This window comes from Anser cygnoides, chromosome 3 (genome assembly GCF_040182565.1).
Source record: "Anser cygnoides isolate HZ-2024a breed goose chromosome 3, Taihu_goose_T2T_genome, whole genome shotgun sequence".
In the NCBI taxonomy this organism is placed as follows: Eukaryota; Metazoa; Chordata; class Aves; order Anseriformes; family Anatidae; genus Anser; species Anser cygnoides.
Genome location: NC_089875.1, coordinates 19959063 through 19980398, shown reverse-complemented (window position 1 = coordinate 19980398; position 21336 = coordinate 19959063). Strand labels below are relative to the sequence as shown.

At 44.1% G+C, this 21336-nt stretch overlaps 1 protein-coding gene and 1 long non-coding RNA gene across 6 annotated transcripts in view; both read right to left on the bottom strand.

The window, feature by feature from the left end:
• Window positions 1–2079: 2079 nt before the first annotated feature.
• LOC125182054 (uncharacterized) lies at window positions 2080–5771 on the bottom strand. The gene is made up of 3 exons (XR_007160971.2): window positions 4865–5771; window positions 4572–4716; window positions 2080–3010 (listed from the first exon to the last, which is right to left on the bottom strand). It is a non-coding gene; the product is annotated as an uncharacterized lncRNA (long non-coding RNA).
• Window positions 5772–17667: 11896 nt separating this feature from the next.
• Window positions 17668–21336, bottom strand: part of RPS6KC1 (ribosomal protein S6 kinase C1) — an 88655-nt gene continuing 84986 nt past the window's right edge. For all 5 annotated transcript variants that reach the window (XM_066993647.1, XM_048057613.2, XM_048057614.2 and 2 more), the window contains one exon: window positions 17668–18611. In XM_066993647.1, coding sequence (XP_066849748.1) covers window positions 18501–18611 — 111 coding nt within the window. In that variant the 3' untranslated portion in view covers window positions 17668–18500. The remainder of the gene's footprint in view (window positions 18612–21336) is intronic.

The window sequence follows — 21336 nt, the reverse complement described above, 5'->3', positions numbered from 1 at the left end:
AGCACACATTTGCTAAATAGAATCCTAATGGCATTATTGTAGCTAAAAACAGAGACTTGAAAATGCTGTATACATTATTACACTCATTATCTACCAACTGCAAGAATGCTGTGCTAAAACTAACTCAAAACACCTCAGGTAAGGTAATTGCTACTAATGGATTTGAAGTGTGCAAAATTGAGCGTTATTACACAGACATCGCATTCTCGACTTGGTGAAGCTGTTGGATATTGTAGTTACCAGCTCACTCATCTCTCGATCAGGGAGAGATTTGAGGAAAAGGGCAAGCTCTCTTTCATTCCGCATTGGAAGAAAAATTCAACAACATGGTATTACAACAGCCTGTTTGCACCTCTGTGGCTAAGATGGGGTCAGTGCTTGCTTTATAAACCACTGCCTCAGAAAAACACCTACAAAAGTTTGCTACAGAAATAAATCTCTCAGGGAAAATCTGAGAGTAAACTTTGCATTTTGTTTATACTTGCAGGCCTGAAGGAAATAATGGGACAGGAGACTGCAAAATTAGATTTAAATAAGTAGCTGTGGGTCCACATGACATATTCTGATGCAAATTGAAGGCTGGATCTTCAAGATATCTGAAGCCACTATAAAGCTCTGCTGTCTAAAAGCATAAAACCATCCTTTTAAACCCCTTCCTATATAAGAGGATGTCTGCAGGTCAAAGACCATGAACCTGAACTTTGCCAAAGCCCAGGTGTGTTTGAAACGTTTGATTCACCTGTTTGTAAATCCCACAAACAAGTAGTATCTTTGCTTTCAGGGATAGTAGAATTTATTTTTTTAAATGAATTACTCTGGATGAAGATCCAAGATTCCAAACACCAATTTAATTCTTTGTAGCTCCATCACTAGCCTCCAGATTAACCTCAAAACAACTGATTCCCAGGATTGTTTCCCTCTTTCGTGAATGTTAAAAATACACTATACCAAAGCAAATGTTTTTTTAATCTTTGAGAAGTTAGAATAAGTTTGTTTCTTATTTTAGTTATAACACCAAAGCTATGAATTGGTATTTGGATAAAATTATGTAAAGTATTGTCATTTCAGTTAACATGTAGAAAGAGTATTTGGCCAGTACCTAATAAGTTTCAGTTCTTTCTGATTATCGTGGAGGAAAGAAATTTAAAAGGCCGTGTATGAACGGGATTAAAGCAGTCTCTATCCCACTAAAGAAAGCACAAAGAAATTTGAACTCACAGCTGCAGCTGACAGCAATGGGAGCTGTGCTTTGAACAGATAACAAGCTAAAGTCCTCTGAAAAATCAGAGCGTGCATCTCAGATTGGGAACTTAAAATTAGTGAATACTTTTGTACTTAATCTCTTTCTGCCTCAGTTCTTCATCATGAAATGGGGATAATACCACCACCCAATGCCTCACTGCAGTGCAGTGAAAATAAGTTCATTAATGTTTATGAAACATTCAGTTACCATAGCAATGAGTTCTATAGAAAAGCCCATGTGGAAATTAATATTTCTGTCTTCAGAGCAGGGTTTGAATAGAACACATTTAATAAGGCCCAGGGCCACACAATGAGGAGAAAAGAAAACAGTAAATAACTTGCCATTGAAAAATAAAAACAATAATCAAATCAAAATAGCTTGTTAAACAAAATCAATTTTTATAGAAAAATTTCATTTTGGTAAAAGTTATTTGGTAAAAAATCCAACATTTTTTTGCTGCTGACTTTCTCTTCTCTAATTTTCCACTTTTCCTAGCATGGGGATGAGGATTTTTTAAGGAGAGTTTGTTATGGAAAAAAAAAAAGGAAAAAAAATAGTGACATTTTTAGCTGTGTGCAAAATGTTTTGATTTGCTAATACATTTTCTGACAAAAAGTGTACAACATCCCCTTTGCCAAACTCCAGAGCGTCAAGATTACTGATACATTGTGATACTGATACATACTGATACTGTTCCACATTTGTCCATAGGCAACCACTAAAACCAAATACAGATATTTTAAGGGAATTAATAGCAGGAAGGTACTGAGGGAGGGCAAAGTCTTTAAGATATAGATCATGAAAAATCCTTTAGTCCATGCTCTCTGGAAGCAAGAAATACAAGACAGATCCTCAAAATGGACACCACGTGTGTTGTTTTATGACATTTGCGCTTTCAGAATTGATGTTTTGAAAACAGCAAAGTAAGCTTCTATGTATATTGAAAGCTGAAATTTTCAAACTGAAAAATAACCATTGCATAGCAAAAAAATTAATACATCCAAAAATTATCGAAGCGCCAAGATATGATTTGGGTGTCCAATTAGAAAGAAGACACTTAACAAATAAAAATATTTTACATATCAAGCAACAAAATAAAACAATGTGATAGACAAATTTAGCAGAGCAAGAAGTTGTTTACGGAAATCTTCAAGGTGTTTTCATAAACTGCATCTTTAAATCCCAGTGCTTGAATTCCACAGTCAGAAACTGACTGGAAACCTTTTGAAGTCTGGAAAAAAAGAAGCTCCCAAAGATTTCCAGGTCAGCTTCCTAAACAGTTCTGACCTGTTCCATCCAGCAGCTCTACTCATCATCCACTCATGAGTCAGTTTGCAGAGGGAGGGTGGTAGGGGTTTCAAATTTTGAACTGTAAAACCTGGTGTTTGGGCTGCTTTCCTATCAGCTGCTAGCTGGGGCTGTGATAGCACCGTGGCAGTCAACATGACTTATCTCTGAAGTCGAGTCACCGACATCTTGGTAACAAGCAAACCACAGGCAAAACCAAATGAGATGTTTTTCAGTCAAAAATGTGGCCTTTCCTTTAGGAGAGAACTTCTGCCAAAAAGCAAGAACTGAAAAGCAAAATCTGAATTCCGCATCAGAATACACCCACCTTTTGCTGAAAGTCATTCTTCAGGTCTTCCTCCCGCTCCTTTGCTTTAGTCCTTGCTCTTCTACACATTTCCACCATGGAGTATCTTATAGAAAAACAGCAGTAGCATCTTTTGTACAAGCTTTATTTTCATTTGGCAACCATGCAGCTTTCTGAAAAAAAAAATTAAATTCTGAGATGGTACAGAATGACAGAGCTCAGGTGGGGGAGAAAAAAACTGCTGCTTTATATCTATATACATATATATGTGCATATATCTGTATTTCTTGTGTTCATTTATTGAATCAGGACTCCTTACCTGCTTTTTGTTTGTGATGGGTAATATTGTCCTGTTAATGTAGCAGATGTTTGCATAGAATCTCTCAATAGTTTTTATGGAATATATGTATATAATATATCTCTACAGATGTATCTCTAACGTTATATAGACATATATATATTGATATTTAATATATATATATGTGTATTATATGATATATGTCTAATGTCCTTACAACAGGCAGCAGAGGAATGTGTTTGCTCCCATGGAACAGAAACCCCAAGGTGTGTGGCCACTATTGCCATTGACCCCGGGAGGTGGTTACCTCTACCCCCTCCGTTAGCACAGGCTGGTTCTCCTAAGCCTCTCCCAGCCTCTGCCACAGCATACACAAGTCTCCGTGGAGCTTAGTCTGGGAGCCAGCACTCCGGGCAAAAGATAATATTTCTAGTTAAGCATGGTGTTAAATGGGCTTGTGCAAGCCACAGCCAAAAATCCTGTTAAAACTAAGACACTAACAGGATTTTAAAAACAGTAATTCAAGTAGATCTGCTGAAAGCAGTTCAACTAAACAAAGGTAAAACAGGCATAATCTTTACATTTCAAAGCAGAGACTGAAACTAATTGGACTTTGCAGGAAACTCTACCTTCAAGAAAATTATTTCACAGCTTTTTATTATACAGATGTGATTCTCAGACAGGCCTGGTACTGAAAAGGGATGAAGGACAGCTACTCGATCCAGTGAATACTCGTTTTATTTCAGAATTCCTATTTTTCCATATGGCACCACAAACTAAAGAAATGGTAGCACTGCTAGCGCTGTGTGCTTGTTGGGATGTGCTGAGAGAGGAAGGGCAGCCGTGCCTCGAGCCGTCAGCATCCCAGTGCAGGGAACTACTGCAAGGACCAAGCCAGCCCACGGCTATAAACTGACCCTTTTGCAACAGCAAATAGTGCTGGCCTTTTTCACAAACTTCCAGGAAACTTCATCAGGTCTTCAGAAGCTTTTATGTTGTCATTTAAGAAAAGCTCTTCTAAACGAGGGAAGCCTAATTACGAGACCTGCAGTCTGCTACACAGAGCTCTTGTACCCAGAAATGATGTGAGGGCCAATTGCCAGGACTGAACATTTAACGCATCAACAGGTGTTACATGTTATGCATCAATGAGGTGTACATCACTGAAACATAAAGACCCAGCAAGCCGGCAGCACAACTATCAACCAGAACAACACAGCCATAAAATCCTAATTAGCCTCATACACTTGTTATGGACATTTTTATTTATTGACATGGTCAAATTAACAGGCAGCAGCATTTTATTTTAATGATAGCCTTGAAATCAGCCCAGGAAGAAAGTTAGCATTAATGTTCAGATACTGCATGCCATCCACATTTAACCAGATGAAGAGAGATTTTAAGATACTTAAATATTGTCACCCTGATGGACTTACCTTGAGCTGGTGAGAGAAACCAGGCTCTTAATGGCTGCATTTCTTGTTTATCCTCCTCCTGAGCTGCAGAAAAGAACTACCCAGCAGCCGAGGCACAGCAAGCTTCATAGCTCCCAGTCCGTGCGGCCACAGGCCTGATCCCTGCCTGATGGACGGAGCAAATTCGGGCAAGATGGGAGTGAGAGTATGAGGAATGAATAGTCTTGATCGAACACAGCCAGCCAGGGAGCTATGTGAAAAGTTGGTGGACAAGACTGGTTGTCCCCAAAGGAATACTGCGCTGAGTCACATACCTCCAAGAAGCAGCTGCTTCGCTGAACGCTAAGCTGCAGCTATAAAGATTGATGTCCGTCGGCACAGAGTGGCAGGTCCCTGTAAAGCAGACAAGGTGCAGTAGGCACTAAGTACCAGCATTAGCTCTGTCACACAGCAGTTTACAAAGCAGGAGGGAATATCTCAGCTTATTACTGTTGCAGTGGAGAATTCAGATGGTCAGCCTGATCATGTAAAGAGAAAAGAACTGAACCGCATTAGGGTTATCGACTGGGTTGGAGAAAGTGCACAGCGTAAAGGAGAATTAAGATTATTTTACAGGGTACTTCTAAACAAGTTTCCATTTCACTGGATAGTAGAAGTTGTTTAGGGCTCAGCACTTCTGGAAATTGAATAGTTTCATGCAGTTCAAATGTACACAGTACAGGTGCCTTCCCAAGCCAGCTTCCCCCTTTTCAAACTTCTGATTTACCCACCTTATGTAAGAACATACCAGAAATTGCAGAGGAAACCCAGGAAATGATCTGTGTGCAACAGTTGAACCAAGCAAACTGCGTGTTTTGCATGAATCCCTGTATTGTGCTATGCTTGTTTGAAAATTCTGTTGTATACGAAGGATCAGTGCTTCAGAAAGTACCAACATCCCACACCCAAACATGATTTGGGAGTCTAATTTCATAGCCCAAAATGCTGATATACTTAAAAAACACAGCCTGCATTCATAACTCACTTCAGCGCACTACGAGGTTTATGCTGAGTCCTGGTCTGTGGCTGAGATGTGGGCTGAAAACGGGAGAAAGGGGAAAACGCTTTTAGCTGTTCCTTGGTTCATTTAACTTGGCACTTCCACATGTGCATGTGGACAAACCCATCTGAATTATTTTTTTTTAAAGAACCAGAAAATCCATTTCCACAGAGACATTTTGTTGCTTCGGGGAAGAGCAAGCCTGCGAGCTTACCTGAGAAAAAGTTTCACGCTGCAATTTTATTAAAGGTGATGATGACAGCACGCAGAGAAGGTGCAGGAGAAGGAACCCTGCTTCTGCTCGGGTGCAAGGGCAGCCACAAGGCTCCAGCTGCCAGCGTGGGACAGGAGCTCCCAGGGGGGCTGCATTATTGTCCCCACTCCTCCTGGACCCAGCCAAGTCAGGGCACATTTTATGGCTTTTCTTCAAGTGATGGCAACATCAGGGGGAGGTCCAAAAATGGGGGGAAAAAAAGGAAAAAGAAAAAAAAAAAGAAAAAAAAAAAGAAAAAAAAAAAAAGCAGTTTCCAGTATTTGTCATTATTATAGGTTATATATACAGAAAGAAAGTTAATTAAGCTTTAAAAAATCCATCACACATCAATGGCTGCATTTTAATGAATACAAAAAGTTGAGGTGTTTACTGCCAATTAAAGTGGTTTTTAAATAAGCATTAATTAACACAGAAATTCAGAAGAAAGTTATACCTTGTCAAAGAAAGGCCAGAGCAGGCTATGCCCACTTCTGCTCCCATTCATACTCAGATAGTAATTACCACCAACCCTATATTTTCCATAATAATGAGGAGAGGCTGTCATGGCTGTCAAACAAAAACAAAACAAAAAAAAAGTAGTGCTCAAAAATACCCTCAAACTGAAGTAAACTTTTTTTTTTTTTTTTGAGACGAAGCAGCAGGAGCCGGCAGTCTGGACCAGGGCAGCAAGCAGGGCACCCGGCCCACCACCACAGGAGATGCCCAAGGCAGAGCCATCGCCTCCCTGGGGGCAGCCTCCACTTCCCAAGCCCAGACTGGAGTTTTGGGCTCTGTCCTGCTGAGAAGAGACCAAAGGAAGGCCAAAGGACAAGAAGTTTCGCCCCTAAAGCCTCATGTCACCAAGGAGCTGGTTCTATGTGCTTTAAGGCCTTCCGAACTCTCGGCAGGTGCTGTGGTTCTGCTTCAACTAGTCTCTCAGCAAGAAGCAAGGGAAACAAATTCTCCCAATTTAGCCAAGTAGATATTTCAATGTTTTACGAAAACCTTCCCTACCCCAAAGCGCGTCTTAGGCACCAGTGCCAAGTAAGGTTTTTAAGCTGCTTTACTGAAAATGGTTTCTCTTCTCAGCTCCTCAGCTGTGGCAATGCAAGAGCTTCACTGCCTTTCCAGTTGACAGGAGATACAGGTCCATTTTCCAGCACTGTAATATATTTTTGGACAAATCTTCAATGTAGTGTTTTTTAAGTTAATTTAAAAAAAAAAAAAAAGTAGAAAGATATAGATATGCACAGCTCCTATTCCCTGTGTTCCTCTCCTTTGGCAGGTCGCTCATACGCCCTAACGTCGTTCAGATGTGTAGCCTTGCTATAAAGTGCATTGCTTGCTTCTATCAGGCGGTATCTGGATGTCTTTTTCCTATACTATGTCCTCAGGCAGTATCTGCAGTAAAATAAAAGGAGTACATTAAAGCCCATGGAAGTTTTGTTTAACTTAGCTGAACTAGGCCTTCAGATCTTCCACTAATCTTTCTAACATATCTGATGGGGCTGGAGAGGAATATTTTATTGCTAGGAATAGTTGGGCGATTACTTCAGAGAAAGGACGGACGTAACACAAAAGAGTTTCCAAGTACCGACAGGAAGGAGTGTTGCTCATGCTAAATTCCACATTAGGCACTACAATAATAATAAAAAAAACCACCGGCCCTTGTGATGTCTGAACTCCCCGACACTGATGTATGGAGAGGGGAACAGAGGAGGAAAACGACAGACAGAGCAAAGCAAATATGCCGAGATGCTTATGAGCTGAATACAGAAGCCAAGTGCCACAAGTTGACCCTTTGTGTTTGCACTGAAATTTGACCACTCCAAGCAAAATTCCTTTAGAGGTTTTATACCTGTTTTGATTTTTGTTGATAATGGATACTTCACACAGCGTTGTGACATTTAATGCTGTTTAATCAAGACTTCAGAGAACGAGTTACAAATTTAATTACTAAAAAATCCATTGTTACACATTATGTTTTCCTTAGGTGTATTTGCTCCAGCCCTGATTAAGGGCCGTAACAAATAAGCGTTGTGCAAACAGGGACGCAGTAGGAGTACATCTTGCTTCATATGAAAGGGGAAAACGCTCGCTCCCTGATGACGGTCCCCTGCTGGAGAACCTCGCCAGCCTCCCAGTGAGGAGGGAGTGGTGGTGGGCCTGGTGGCCTCCCCGGGGTGTCCTTGGCATGCAGGTGCCATGGGGTATGTGGCATCTGGTATGTGGCTGTGGTCGCCCACTGCTCAGGGCAGATCTTCTGCACGGCGCCCCCCGAGACTCCCACCACACAGACACCTGAACACCAGCACTTTGGGGTTTTTCATCCCTCGTTGTTCCTCACTGGGGAACAAGATGAACAAGTGAGAAAGCCATGGTGGGTATAAATCACGTACACCTCACCTAGCACGGTGAGCACGGCAGCGGGCTGGGAAGCACATGCTACATACCAAGTGACTAAACAAGAGACTGAAATGCCCAATCCCAGCATGAGCAACACCACCAAATGCTGTGGCTTCAGCCCCGTTTCTTCAGGCCCTCTGGCATGCGGCTGTTTGAACAGTATCTCTGAGGCTGGGGATGCTCCTTCTTTCAGGTTTGTACGTGGCTCGTACAAGACCACAGCACAACAACAAAACACAGCTCTCTGAACACAGAGCAGGCTCCTTTCTCTGCTCCACCAGCCCTGAGGCCTGGTGCCCCTCTCCAGGAGTTACACTTCACTCTTGGTTGGGATAGGGACCTTTCTTTTTTACACCAGAAGAAGGGTTAGCCTAGTCTGCAGCCCAAAGTCCTGTTTAAAAGAACAGTGGTGACACCAGATACATTAGAAACAGCAGGGCTGGAAGGTGGAAACCAGAAGAAACCTGACCTGCTCCCAGCCCCCTTCTGGAAGCTGTGCTGCCTCTGCTCTGGAGGAGGGCTCCAAATGCGGCCCACTGCGTCAGATCTCTGCCGTTACCTTTCTTCAGTCCCCCCCGAAAGGCTAACTTGTCTGTTGGTCCTTGTGGCAGTCATCCACTCAGAAATTGTTTAATTGGCCGAGTTAATTAAGCTATTTTATTAATTGTACGTAAAGATGGGCTGCTACTCCCATTATAGGGATGAACGATAAAGGACAGAAGTTTCCACCTAAAAAGGCCACTAGCTGAAGGCTGCCTTGTGCCCCAAGCCAAGAGAATTTGTGTTACTTGCAAAGTTCCTCATTATGCTGAAGTGATTTTTAAAAGTATTTCTTATATGTCTGGAAATATTTTCATTAGACTTACAAACTTGTGCAGCTCTTGGGCCTCAACATACAAGATATGGGGTTGTACTAAAAAGAAAGGTACAAGCTTTTAAAACATTTGAATCGAATGAAAGCCACAATTTCTACAGCCAACCATCCTTTTGGTGGCCAGAAGGCAAGTCAGAACCAAATCCCCTTGGAAAAAAAGAGTGAAAAATAACTGAGTCATATCAATTAAGTTAAAAAGCAACATTAAATGAATTACTTAGTTAATAAATGGGAAAAAAAAATCACACGAAGCATACACATAGTGAGAGAGGATGAGGCCATTCATTTGGAAGTACCACAGAAGCAGTCTGGTCTCCAAAAGCTTCAGATGAGTCTGCCTGGCTGTCCTGGGCAATAGACAAAGCTGGAGCACACTCATAGGGGTACATATTTATACTGTCTGCTGTCCCTACAGCAGGTACACAGGATTTTTCACAAGTGTGCACCACACAAGTCTCTCTCTAAATACTGACTTGACATTTCAGTTTTAAGTTTTTGTCTGACTAAACAACAGGCTCGCATTTCAGTGGGGTGTTCTCTTTTGATCAGCCCTCAACAATGAACCTTTTGATTAAAAAATTATCCACACACCAGAAGCATTTTGAAAGGGCCACAAAGCTACTACAGCGTAAAGAGGGTCTGCAGAAAGTCTCCAAAGGCATCTCCATTTCGTTTCCAATTAACACTGTGAAAGGAGCCCTGATTTGCGCCACTCTCTCCCTGTTTAAGTGACAAAGATCACTTCAAAAATTCCAAAACGGAAGAAAATCTTTAATTTTAGGTACTATTTTTCCAGAGATGAGGCCAACAATGTGACAAGATAGTATGCTGGTATGAAGGCGGATATTGTTGTGGAAGGGGAGGGAGGTCAAAAAGCCACATCGAGCTATGGACAGGAGGCGATCAGTAGCACGGGTTCCACATCCCTGTGCCAGAAAGGCCATCCCAAAACACACATCCTCACGTGCCTCCGTGCACATGCTGTGGGACAAGGTGTGGGAGCGCTAAAGGGACCGTGCCAGCACTGGTGGCCTATCTCCACATTGTAAAGCAGGTTTCCAGGTCTTTTATTTCAAAAACAATAAATGATACCTTTTCTAGGGAAAAAGGAAGAAAGAAAGGAAGAAGGGAAGAAGGAAAGAGGAAAGAAAGAGAAAAGGGGAGAGAGAGAGAGAAAGGAAGAAAGAGAGGGAGAGAGAAAGAGAAGAGAAAAGAGAAGAGAAGAGAAGAGAAGAGAAGAGAAGAGAAGAGAAGAGAAGAGAAGAGAAGAGAAGAGAAAAAGAAAGAAAAAAGAAAGAAAGAAAGAAAGAAAGAAAGAAAGAAAGAAAGAAAGAAAGAAAGAAAGAAAGAGAAAGAATAAGAAAGAAAGAACCATAATAAAAGATAGGGTACTATATTTCTAAGAGGCTCTGAATAAAAAGGGCATCCTGAACATCCCACGTGAAGCAGCTCTGAGCATTTGCAGCCTTTGTATGCACCGTATTCTGAAGCAGCAGCTTACTTGTTTGAAAGCCCCAGCCGTAACAGCGCACAAATGATTAAACAAGCAGGTTTAACTATCTTGCACTGACGAGGCATTTGTCAACACAGTCTCGGCATTTACGCCTGTCTGCGGCAAATACTGCGTGGTGTCAGGAGCCGAGTAGCTGCCTGCCAGTGAAGCCGTTCCCCTCATGAGAACACCACAGCACAGGCTCAGCACCACCCTCGGAGGGCTCTGTAAGCTGCCTCCTCCCTCCCCATCCCTCCAGAGTCCTTCACCAGCAAGTTCTGAATTAAAAGTAGAAAATAAAGAAAGCGTTTCCGAATCTTTTCTACCCATCTTCATATTAAAAGAGACTTAACCCTAGGCAAGTCTGTCTAGGTGTGTGAGCCGGAGCTAAAACAAAGTTGGGGAAAAGCAGCTTTGATTCACGGCTCGCAAGCGGCTACCAACGATCCCTTTAATAGAGCTTGCCACATTAATGCAGCCCGAGCCACGTGTGACACCCATTAGGACTGGGGAGAGCTCCCACGCATGTGTTTCAAGGAAGCAGCAGATTCCCCACTCCCAGAAGCTGTCTTCATCGCAAAAGTCTAATATATCAGAAGACAGGGGAAACCTCGGCTTTTAGAATGCATTTTTTATTATTCAGCCTTCAGTGGAAATGTCACCTTTCTAAAGCAAGCTGTTATCACGCGTTTCCCATGCCAAACACATGGCCTCCAAGGAGAGGGTTTTATCTCTACATTTCTAGTGATTTGTATTTCTCTTTCAAGGAGCTCCATGCCTTAAGGCACGTGGAATGCTCTCAGCACAAGGAGGTAAGGTTACACGAGACGCCGCCAAACAGGACAAAAAAACGGGGTCGGGAGACGGCGCCGCTTCCGACGGCGGCTGCGGTGCCCGATAATCCCCGTCCCTTCACGGGTGTCACCCTTACCCATCTTCCTCGGTTGGGCCCCTTGTGCCCAGAGAAGCAGCACCGTGGCTGGCACGGCACGGCACGGCACGGTACAGCACAGCACAGCTGCCCTGTGCCTGCCAAGCGGCCAGATGCTGCCACGCGTTGGCATCTGGGGCCTGGAAAAGCAGCCGCCGTCTGCGTTTGGCGGCGGATCCCGACCCCGGTGACTGAAGGAGACAAAAGGAGGAGAGCGGGAGGGGGGAGAGGGGGGGCCTCTCCTGACAGTCTCACTGGTGATGATTTAGACAAAAACCTATTGTTTAGGGGCTCACCAAAGCAATACATTTTGGGGAATGGGGGGAAACCAAACCTGCATATTCCCAACGCTGTCGGAGCCCAGGGTGCAAGAACAAGGAGTTATGTATGAAAAGAAATAAGGAGGAAACCAGACGCCTGCTTTTCTCTGCCCTCAGCTCTCCGGTCACACCAACGAGGAAGGCGCAGCGCTGCTTATCGCAGGCTTCTCGGCCTCAAGGCATGGGGCACACGCTGCCTGACCCCACACCTCCAGCACCCCACAGAGCACCCCCCTGTCTTATGGGGCGGGCGACTTGTCCAGGCTCCCACAGCAACCCGGGGCCCCACCAGGGCTGAGGGAGAAGAGCTCCAGAGCTCAGCCTGGCTTGGGGCAGCTGTGAGGTGGCCACATTAGCCACAACCTCGGGCCTTCATATAAAGCACTAGCTTATTTCTTTAGCACTGAATCCGAAACGAGGTGTGTATGCCTGAAGTAAGAAAGCAAATATGCTCTTTATACCTGTTTTCATGGAATTGGCCTCTCTGTAATTCAAGGGTAAACTCCTGACCACCGCAAAGTCTCCCAGCCATGTGAAGGGGGCCGGGATTTCACACTGTGCAACACATTACCCTGTACAGCCGATCCTCTCAGGACTCTCCTCGGTGCCACAGAGCACCTGTGAGGAGCCAGAGCCACCCAGGCCACGCTCACAGAGCTCACCTCTCACTTCACTCGGCTTGCGGGACACCATGAGGAAACAGGGCCTGGGCTTGGAGGACTTCCCTGAGGTCTGAGTTCCCCTCAGGGCTGAGGCTGGAAAGGAAGGAGGCAGAGCAGCAGGGAGGGAGGTTAAAAAAAGTCCGGAGAAAGGATATATGCCACTTGGCTCATGGTCCACAACGCTGAAGTAGCTCTTCTCCATGCCTGGTTCGTAAAGGAAGATTATGAGCTGGCAAATGCCAGAGCACAGTGCTCAGGCAGGACCGTGCATGGAGCACCGCCAGCCAGCAGCGAGCCCTAAATCACCGTGCAGCACCATCCCCTCTCATGAAGGTTTCTTCTCTGCTGTCCCACCACCACGCCGGGCACCGTAAAACTCATTACTCACACGCTGCTGCAGTAAGCAATTTCCTAACCCTTTTACAACCACGGCATTTTCATACTGTGGGAGCAATCCTCTCTTTGGTTTCATCGTTACGTGGGGATAACAGCTGCATCTGATAATCCACTTCCAGGTCCCGGCATTTTGGGATGGCATTTCAGAAGCAGAGGCACAGGAAGGGTGAGAAAACCTGCGGCCAGGGCTGAGGGATGCAACACAGGACACGGACTGAGGGAGCTGGGCAAATCTAGAAAATACCTCAGGGAGAAATGGCTCAGCTGAGGGACGGGGGTGTGAGAAACTGGTAGAATAGGGCGCAGAGGAGTTCAGCGGTGGAGGAGATAAAACCGAGCAGGTGATAGAAGAAAACCAGAGTTTCTTTGCTTGGGATATTTCTTCGCTGGTAGGGCACGGCAGCAAACAGGCAGGACCCAGCTCCACACCAGTGAGGCCCCCGGGCACCTCGCCTGCTGCCTCCAGCCCCCGCTTCAGCCACGCTCCCTGCGGCACAGGAGGAGCTGTCGGCATCGCAGCCAGCAGATCCGCTCTCCTTTTGTCCGGCCACACTGCACCTATTTTGATTCACAGCTCTGTCGTTCATCACCACCCGGCTCCTGTGGTGAGATCATGCCGTGGCAAAACGGCTCTGTCTCCCGGGCACAGAGCAAGGCTAGCAAGGCTTTGCTGAGGACTGCTGACCCCTGCAACATCTGCTCCTTCCCTAGCTGGCCCATCTTTATCCCGCTCCACCGCTTGCCAGTTGGCTTGTCTAGTTTATTGCCCCCAGAAGGACTTTTCCCAGACTTGCCAAACTTAGGATCTTGGCAGCGAAGCATCAAGGCGACCGCCTACAGCCTTCCCAAGAGGATGCTAGCTCCCTGCTGCCCAGCGGTGCGCACATCCCTGGCCCTCCTGCCCATCCTGGTGCCACCGTAGCCCTCCGGCGGCAGCTCTAATCCCTCCTGCTGGGTCCCCGGGCCAAGAAGACGGGGACAGGGCTGCCTTTGGAGAAGGAGAGCCTCTGGTCGGCCAAGAGGCAGCGAGGTCCTGTTGAGGCAGTGCATTAAGCTGTCACCTGCTGCCGGGAGACTGGAGCATCCTCTCTGCTTAGCCTGGATTAGCCCCCTCTGTTCTGTATGCAGCAGTACAGGGGATGTCACTGCATCCACCGCTTCCCCCCAAGAATTTTGGGGTTCCTTGGGGATACCTCATAGTTTGGGTTAGGGCTGCCACAGGAGATGGCTCCGCACCACCAGCAGCAGCCGCACAGCACCTTTTAGCAAGCCCCATTCCCCCCTCCCGGGAGCTGGCTGTGCTGCCCCTTGCCAAACCTCTCCTCTGCAGCCGGGCCCCACAAGGCCCCTGTGTGTATCTGACAGACGTTACAGGCCTCGGGGAGCTCAGTGGTGGCTGAGGGCAGCGCTGGGGCCGCTCACCGACACCCGCTGGGGCCTGGCCCGGAGGCCTCCTCACACACAGCAGCGGCCTAGGAGCGGCTGCATTCAGCCCCCCACAACAAAGCGCGCGCAGAAAGCACAGACACGAAGAAATCAACAAGTGCGCTTTTTCATTTTTATTGCTTAAATCACTGCCATAAATCTCGCCAGAGAGGAAGTTTCTGTTTCTCTGGCTTCCTACTTCGTGTCCTTGAGAAAACAAATGACAGCGCGCTCAAAAAAAGCCCGCAGAGGTTTACTTCGCACTTCCCCGTGTGTTGTTATGCTGAGCGCTTCATTTAGAGAAGGCTGACCTCCCCAGCCTTCTTCATCCCAGTGCCCTTCGCTGTGGGGACGCACCAACGAGCAGGTTTAGAAACGGAGAAGAGCGCCGAGGAGATGTTCCAGAGCAGATAACCCTGCCAACTCAGCATCCCGAGGGGTGCAGGGAGTCAGCATGACAATAACTGCTGTCTGGGAGGTGATTTTCACAGGAGATATAGGAGCTGGGCAACGAGCACAGAAGCTGTGAATACAGCCATTAAAAGCAAACAAAGTTATGCCCCTTGTATTTCATGAGAGGCAATTCCTTCCTGAGGTTGCCTCACAGCAACTCTACTCAATACAAATGAGGTCAGAGAAGATCGGGAGGAGCTCAAAGAATGTTGAAGAAGCTCAAAGGTGGAAAGAAGGTAAAGAGGGTCAGAGAGAGGGTCGTGAGCACTCAGAGGATGTCAGAAGAGGCCAGAGACTCTTCTCAAAGAAGAGAAAACAAGGGAAGAACAGAGTTGAGCAGAGCAGAGAGAGAGAGAGATGATTTTTTTTTTAAGAAAATGGGAGCAGAGGAGAAGAGGTCAAAGAAAAAATGGTTGTGGGTGTCAAAGGTCAGTGAAGAGAAGGTCACACAACACAGGGAAAAAGAGCAGAGCAGAGAGGAGACGACCAGTGAAGGACAAAGAGGAGAAGAGAAGGTTAGAATGAAGAAATCCATGAAGACAAAAGAAGAGAAGGTCAGAGAAGAGCCAAGAAAAGCAGAGAAGGCCAAGGAGGGCCAGAGAAGGTCACAGCAGGCCAGAGATTGTTGAAGAGCATGGACAAGATTTCAAAATGAAGACAGGAGTGGAGGGGAGAGGAAAAGGTCGAAGAAATGATGGTCATGGGAGGTCAAAGAAGGTCAGCGAATAGGAGGCTGGAGATAGAGAGGACAAGATCAGAAAAAAAGAAGTGGTCAGAGAAGAAGAAAGAAGAGAAGGTCAGAGAGCCTTCATATATTTTTTTCTCTGCATTTTAGAGGACAACAAAAATATTGAGTGGTTCAACAGTGTGCAATGAACTATCACTTTGAGACGTCCCAAGTGTGTTACCTACTTTACCTAAACACTCAGAGGAGATTAGGAAAATCTATAAGCTTATTTGGCTGCGTTTTACATAGACTCAATAACTCCTGTGAACAAAATGGCAGGTTTGTTTTGCTATCAGCCATTAGGTGTCACAGAAGGTGCAATGGACATTGCACTACTTAACGGTCAGCAAAACAGAAAAGTGCACCACAGGGCTTCACAGGAGGCACCAGAAAGAAGATAATCCTGAATATTTTCCAAGTCAAAAAGCATTATACAAAGGAAGAAGTACAGAGGAAACAGAGGAATATGTGTAAATGTCAATATAACATATAATGCAGGTTAAAGAAAAAACAAAGAAAAAAGGTGAGAAACAAGATTTTCTTATGTGCAGTTAACACCAGAATGCTTTCTTTAGCAAATCCATTATTTGAGGCAATGGTAGGGTTATGAAAAAACAGTGGTATAGCAAAGGTGTATTTATGGCAAGATGTCTTGCCAAATGTCCTGTTTCTTCTGATCTCTGTGATCTAAGATTTCCTCTCTACTTAGTGTTGCACTTGAAAAAGAAATATTTCTGTGTCATTAACTAAATCAAAGCAGTTAGAGTCACTGGTCATTTGGTTTCTGCTGGTATATAGCGTTCTCCTGCTGCTGCTTGTCCTTCTGTCCTAGATTGTACTGCCTTTACTCAAAACCAACATGCTGGCTCAACCTGAACAAGAAAACGTTTTGAGGTAACACGAAAAATTTTATTTTTACAGTTACTGCCAGGCAAATGCAGTGGGACAGATGAACACAAGCGACAACACTATCAGGTGATGCTAGCAGCTAGAGAGCCCCAGGGATGGAGTCAGGTGGAAGAGGGAAAGGAGGTGTCCCTTGAGCAACGAGCCCTCTCCAGAGTCACAGCCGGGGCAGTGCTGGAAGGAAGCTCTGTATCAGCTTGGTGTCCGCAGTAGAGATTTCCTACCCGCTCGGCGCAGGAAGTTGTTCCTGTGGCTCACCTGAGGGAGTTCCTGTTATGAAGCCAGAGGGTGGTAGGTTGAAACACAGTTTCTGAGAGTGAGGTAATCTTGGACAGCACTCTGTAGGCAGTGATACTAGTGACCTGGTTACAACCTGCGGTGTTGTTACAGCCCCTCTGCTGGCCTGGTGATCACAAGAAAGGGAAGAAACAAAAAAAAACAAAGAGGGGAGTGGAATAATTTTAAAAGGAAAAAAAAAAAGTTTCCAGATTTCCTTTGTTTAAGTGAAGCATTTTCCTTTTCCACTTTATTTGAATACACCGACCTGGTGTCTAACAGATGGAGACTGTGCAGATGCACTTTGGGGAGTGCCCATAAAATACACTGCTAAAATACAAATGGAAGAATACTTTTTTTTTTTTTCTTTTTGGAATTGTAAGTTCAATAATCATTGCTGTCACCTCATTTTCCCAAAGGAGTTTGGCCTTTGTTCTCTGGATAAAGCTGGAAAGAAGAAGTTAGAGAGAGAGCGCAAAAAAAAAAAAAAAAAGACAGCAAAGAGAGCATTTAGGAAAGAGCACAGATTCATAATCCATACAAGCATCACAGTGCACAGTGTTTGTACATCAGGAACCCGCACAAGCGTGGCTGCTTAGCAGCAACAGCAGCGTACAGCAAAATATTCTGCGTGTCTTGTCTTCTTTTCCCATTCTCCAGACCTTCCTAACAAACAAACAGGTCAGCTCATTGGCTCGCTCCCAAGTCTTACCCACTAGGGTTTGCTAAGAGATGTCACTTAGTCATTTGGCATGAGCAAATCCCAGGCTTCTTCCTGTTCAAGCAGCAGAGTGGGTGAAGGCTCTCTTTGATTTATTAAGACTATTAAAAAACAAACAGAAGAGTTCGGAAGCTTCCTCAAGCAGAAGAGCATGAGCAGAAAGGCTTTTTCCTGAAGAAACAGTTAAAAATAGGACACTTAGAGGAAGTGAAGTTCATTAAGTGATGAGTGGTGGCTGCAATGACGAGAGAAGATTTTCTCCTTTTTTAATCCATATATTTATTTAGCATTATGTTTTCTTGCTCCTTATTAGATTGCAAAAGCAGCAGTTATCTGACTGAGGAAAAGATCTCCCTTTCTGTAGTGACTTTAACATGTAGCTCGTCAAATATAACGGAGTCAAGAGTTTTAAACAGACATTGCCAGCCAACAAAGTACAACATTTGACAGGATTATTTGCCTTTTATATGCTCTTTCCACAGTTTGAAGTGATATGCCATTTTCAAGACACATTCCACAGTATTATGCAACAGCTTTCTTAATTTTTAATGGATATATTATTTTTAAAGTGTCAGGTTTTGCATAAAGCATTTTAGTATTTTATTCAGCATATACCATTAATAAATTATTTGTTCCTTCCTCCCCCTGCCCCGCCACAGCTGCACTTAGCATAGCGAAATGGTCTACTGACAGTATAAAAGATGTTTTCAACTGGCACACTCTATAGACACTTCCGTCACCAGACAAAGCACCAGGAGGGCATTCCTGTTTCTACTTAGTTGACAAGCTGGCAGTGCTAAACATGCTACCCAGCAGTTTCATCACAAATCACCCTTTGGTGAAAAGATTTACACACACATAGCAGCCAGTTGCCATAAAAATAAGCTAGCACCCTGTACAATCAGTGATTCCTGTTAAAAAGTGTTCGCTTTTGGCATGATTGGTCCGGCATCCTTTAGTCATAATGTCCAAATGAGCTGGGACATCCGAAGGAAGCAAGTCAGGGTACTTCTGTGCCAGAGAAACCTGTCCACTTGACCTGAGTTTGTTCAGAGGGCGCACGCATCTCTCATCTCACCAGGTCTGCCCATTCTATGAGGGCAAAAAATGGATGAGATTTGATGTCTTCAACACCAGCAACGCCAGCACCAAGACGCTCCGCAGGATTAAACTGCAAAAGCTTGATATAAAAAGAAATATATATATATGTTTCAGTGAGTAAGAACAAAAACAACTGCTTAAAAGTTCCATAAAGGTCTAAGGTAAGGGACATCCTACCGTTTTCCTGCTCTGAGAGTTACTTTTAAGAGTGTGAAGCATACTTGAAATTCCTAAAATCCAGTAAATGGAAGACTCTCCTTTCCTTGAGTCTCAGTGACACAGTCTTCAGAGACTACTGATCACAGCAGGCAATACCCTGAAGCACTGCACATTGGGACTTCGTTTTAAGCACAACCTCGTTTTTAAAAAGAGAACAGCAGCCAGAGACTACATCTGTAGAACTCTGGACACTGCATTTGCTTCATGTTAACTTTTGCTCACACCACTGCATTCAGGCTACATCAGGGACATTGGTCTGTAACTTTCCATTTCATAAGTTGTGAGTTGGTCCTAAAATACCAGGATATTACAGCCCGTTCTCTATTTCCTAAAAAAGTTTTTAAAGAGTTCTACAAATGGATTAAAACTGAGAAATCAAAACTCCAGTGGGGGGAAAAAAAAGTGTAATAGCTTCATGGAAATTTCCTAAGATTCAGCACCTCTCTTGCTTTTTATTTGTACATCACATGCTGAATTCATGTGAAAAGGAAATCACAATATTTACATCTGTTTAAAGATACCAATCCATATAAAAGGGAATGCAGAGGTAATACTCCAAAGAGACTAATAAAGACACACAAAAATATTTTGCAGTTTTAGAGAATTGTTTATACTCTATTCAATTACACCCAGTACAAAGGCAGGGTTTCTTTCTTGCTCTTTCTGCAACAGCTAATGGGATAACTTCTCCCAGTTGTCACTTGGAACAACGTGTATTCATATCTCGATGCACTCAACATCTAAGTGAGTCTACATCCATAAACATATGAATTTACACATTCTAAGATAGCTCTGCTATTTGCAATCATAATGCCACATAATAAAGGTAGCTCAGTGACAGGGAATAGTGCTGCTCTGAGATCTTCCACAAGGCAGCAGAAACAGATGCAGCCAGCGTCCCTCTGCCTTTGCTATAAAAAGCACCAGCAGGGGGAAAGTAAGCGCAGACACTTTCTGCAGTCTGTCTTTTCAGGAGAACTTTAATCTTAGAAAGCAGATGCATCACAAACTGCAAGAGATACCTATTTAAAAGTCACACTGCATATTTTCTTGGTAGTAAAGCCTGGATGTGCCTGAAAAAAAAAAATAAATCTTGGGTGCAAAATGCCAAACCAACATAAAAAAATAACAACCCTACTTTTCAGAAGAGCGCCAGAAATACAAAGATCTCTGTTTTCTTAGAAAAATGGCTAAATGAAGGAGGTGTTAACAATGAAGTCACCTGCACTGGAAGCCACAGCAGGAGATGTCTGACAGTTTTCTGTGTAGCTGAACACTGAACCCAGAGTTATTCTGTGATGCTTTGACCTGTTTACCCTTGGCAGTGGGGGGAAGGAAAGTCGCAATGACAAATTGCTATCCATGCCAAGAGAGCTTTCTTCCTTTTCCTGACAAGGCTTCCTCAACAATGAATGGCAGCTTCCTTGGATAGTCACACAACAAAAATGTGATTTACTAGCTCATATAGCTGAACCTCCACCTGACAAGTCACCAGCCTGTACTAGAAGGCTTAACTGAACGGGCACTGGGGTGCCTGTTCTCTGAACAGATACAGCCTTGTAATACATCTACAAGTAGCAGAGATATATTTGCCACTTAGGTTGCAAGTGGCAAAAGAGACGCTCTTTGGCATATTTGAAAACAGGCAATATGTTAGTCCACAACAAAGAACAATCCTGCAGTGGCAGGGAAAAGTGGACTGAATGACTTAGTTTGTCTTCACTTCTACTCTTCTAGATGGGAAGAATTCCCTTCATCAAGTGTAGTTTTGCTTTTCCTTATCCATTTAAGTCATGTAGCACCTGTGAGTGAGGGCAACAATTTGCTACCATCTAAAAATATAAATGCAGATTATACAAAAATGGGATTTTTCTGTAGTCACTTCCCTCCCTGCCCTTGCCAGAAACATACAGATGCATGTGAAAGTGCTTTCACTGCATGCCACCTAGTCAAAATTGGAGGTCCAAACTTCTGCTTGCACTTCCATTAATCGCTTCACAGTAATGGCAAAGAAATCAATCTGTCACTGGGTCTTTTGACTTGCTGCATTTCCAAAACGTCCTTCCTTAATTTTCTTGAAAAACTACTTTTTCCATTCTGCTCTGTTCAGGCCTATATCTAAAGTGATGTCGTTACTGATGTATTCACTAGCCGGATACTCTTCATTCAAAGCTGAACTCCATAGTTCATACACATTACTTATTCTGCTCAAGTGGAGTAGGTCAGATCCAGGCTTCACTTCCACAGTTAGGTCAAAATTAACTAGCGGAAGAGAGAGAGTGTTCTCATATTCAAGACCTTGTACCTACAAGTTTATTTTCTCAGCCATTACTACCTAACAGTAAACTAAAAGTAGCACTCAATACTATTCCCATTAGTTTGAAATTACACAGTAAATCACTCTGGAAGGTTGTCTGTATTTTGAAAAGTATCCCACTTGGCCTTTTGTCAAACCTACCAGATATCTTCTTATAAAATTCATACTATTCACATTTGGAAGTACTTTTCTCAAAAAATATCACCCAGAAGGTTTCCTGGAGAACAGCAACAGATTTTCAACCACAACAAGGTCATCATTTCTAATT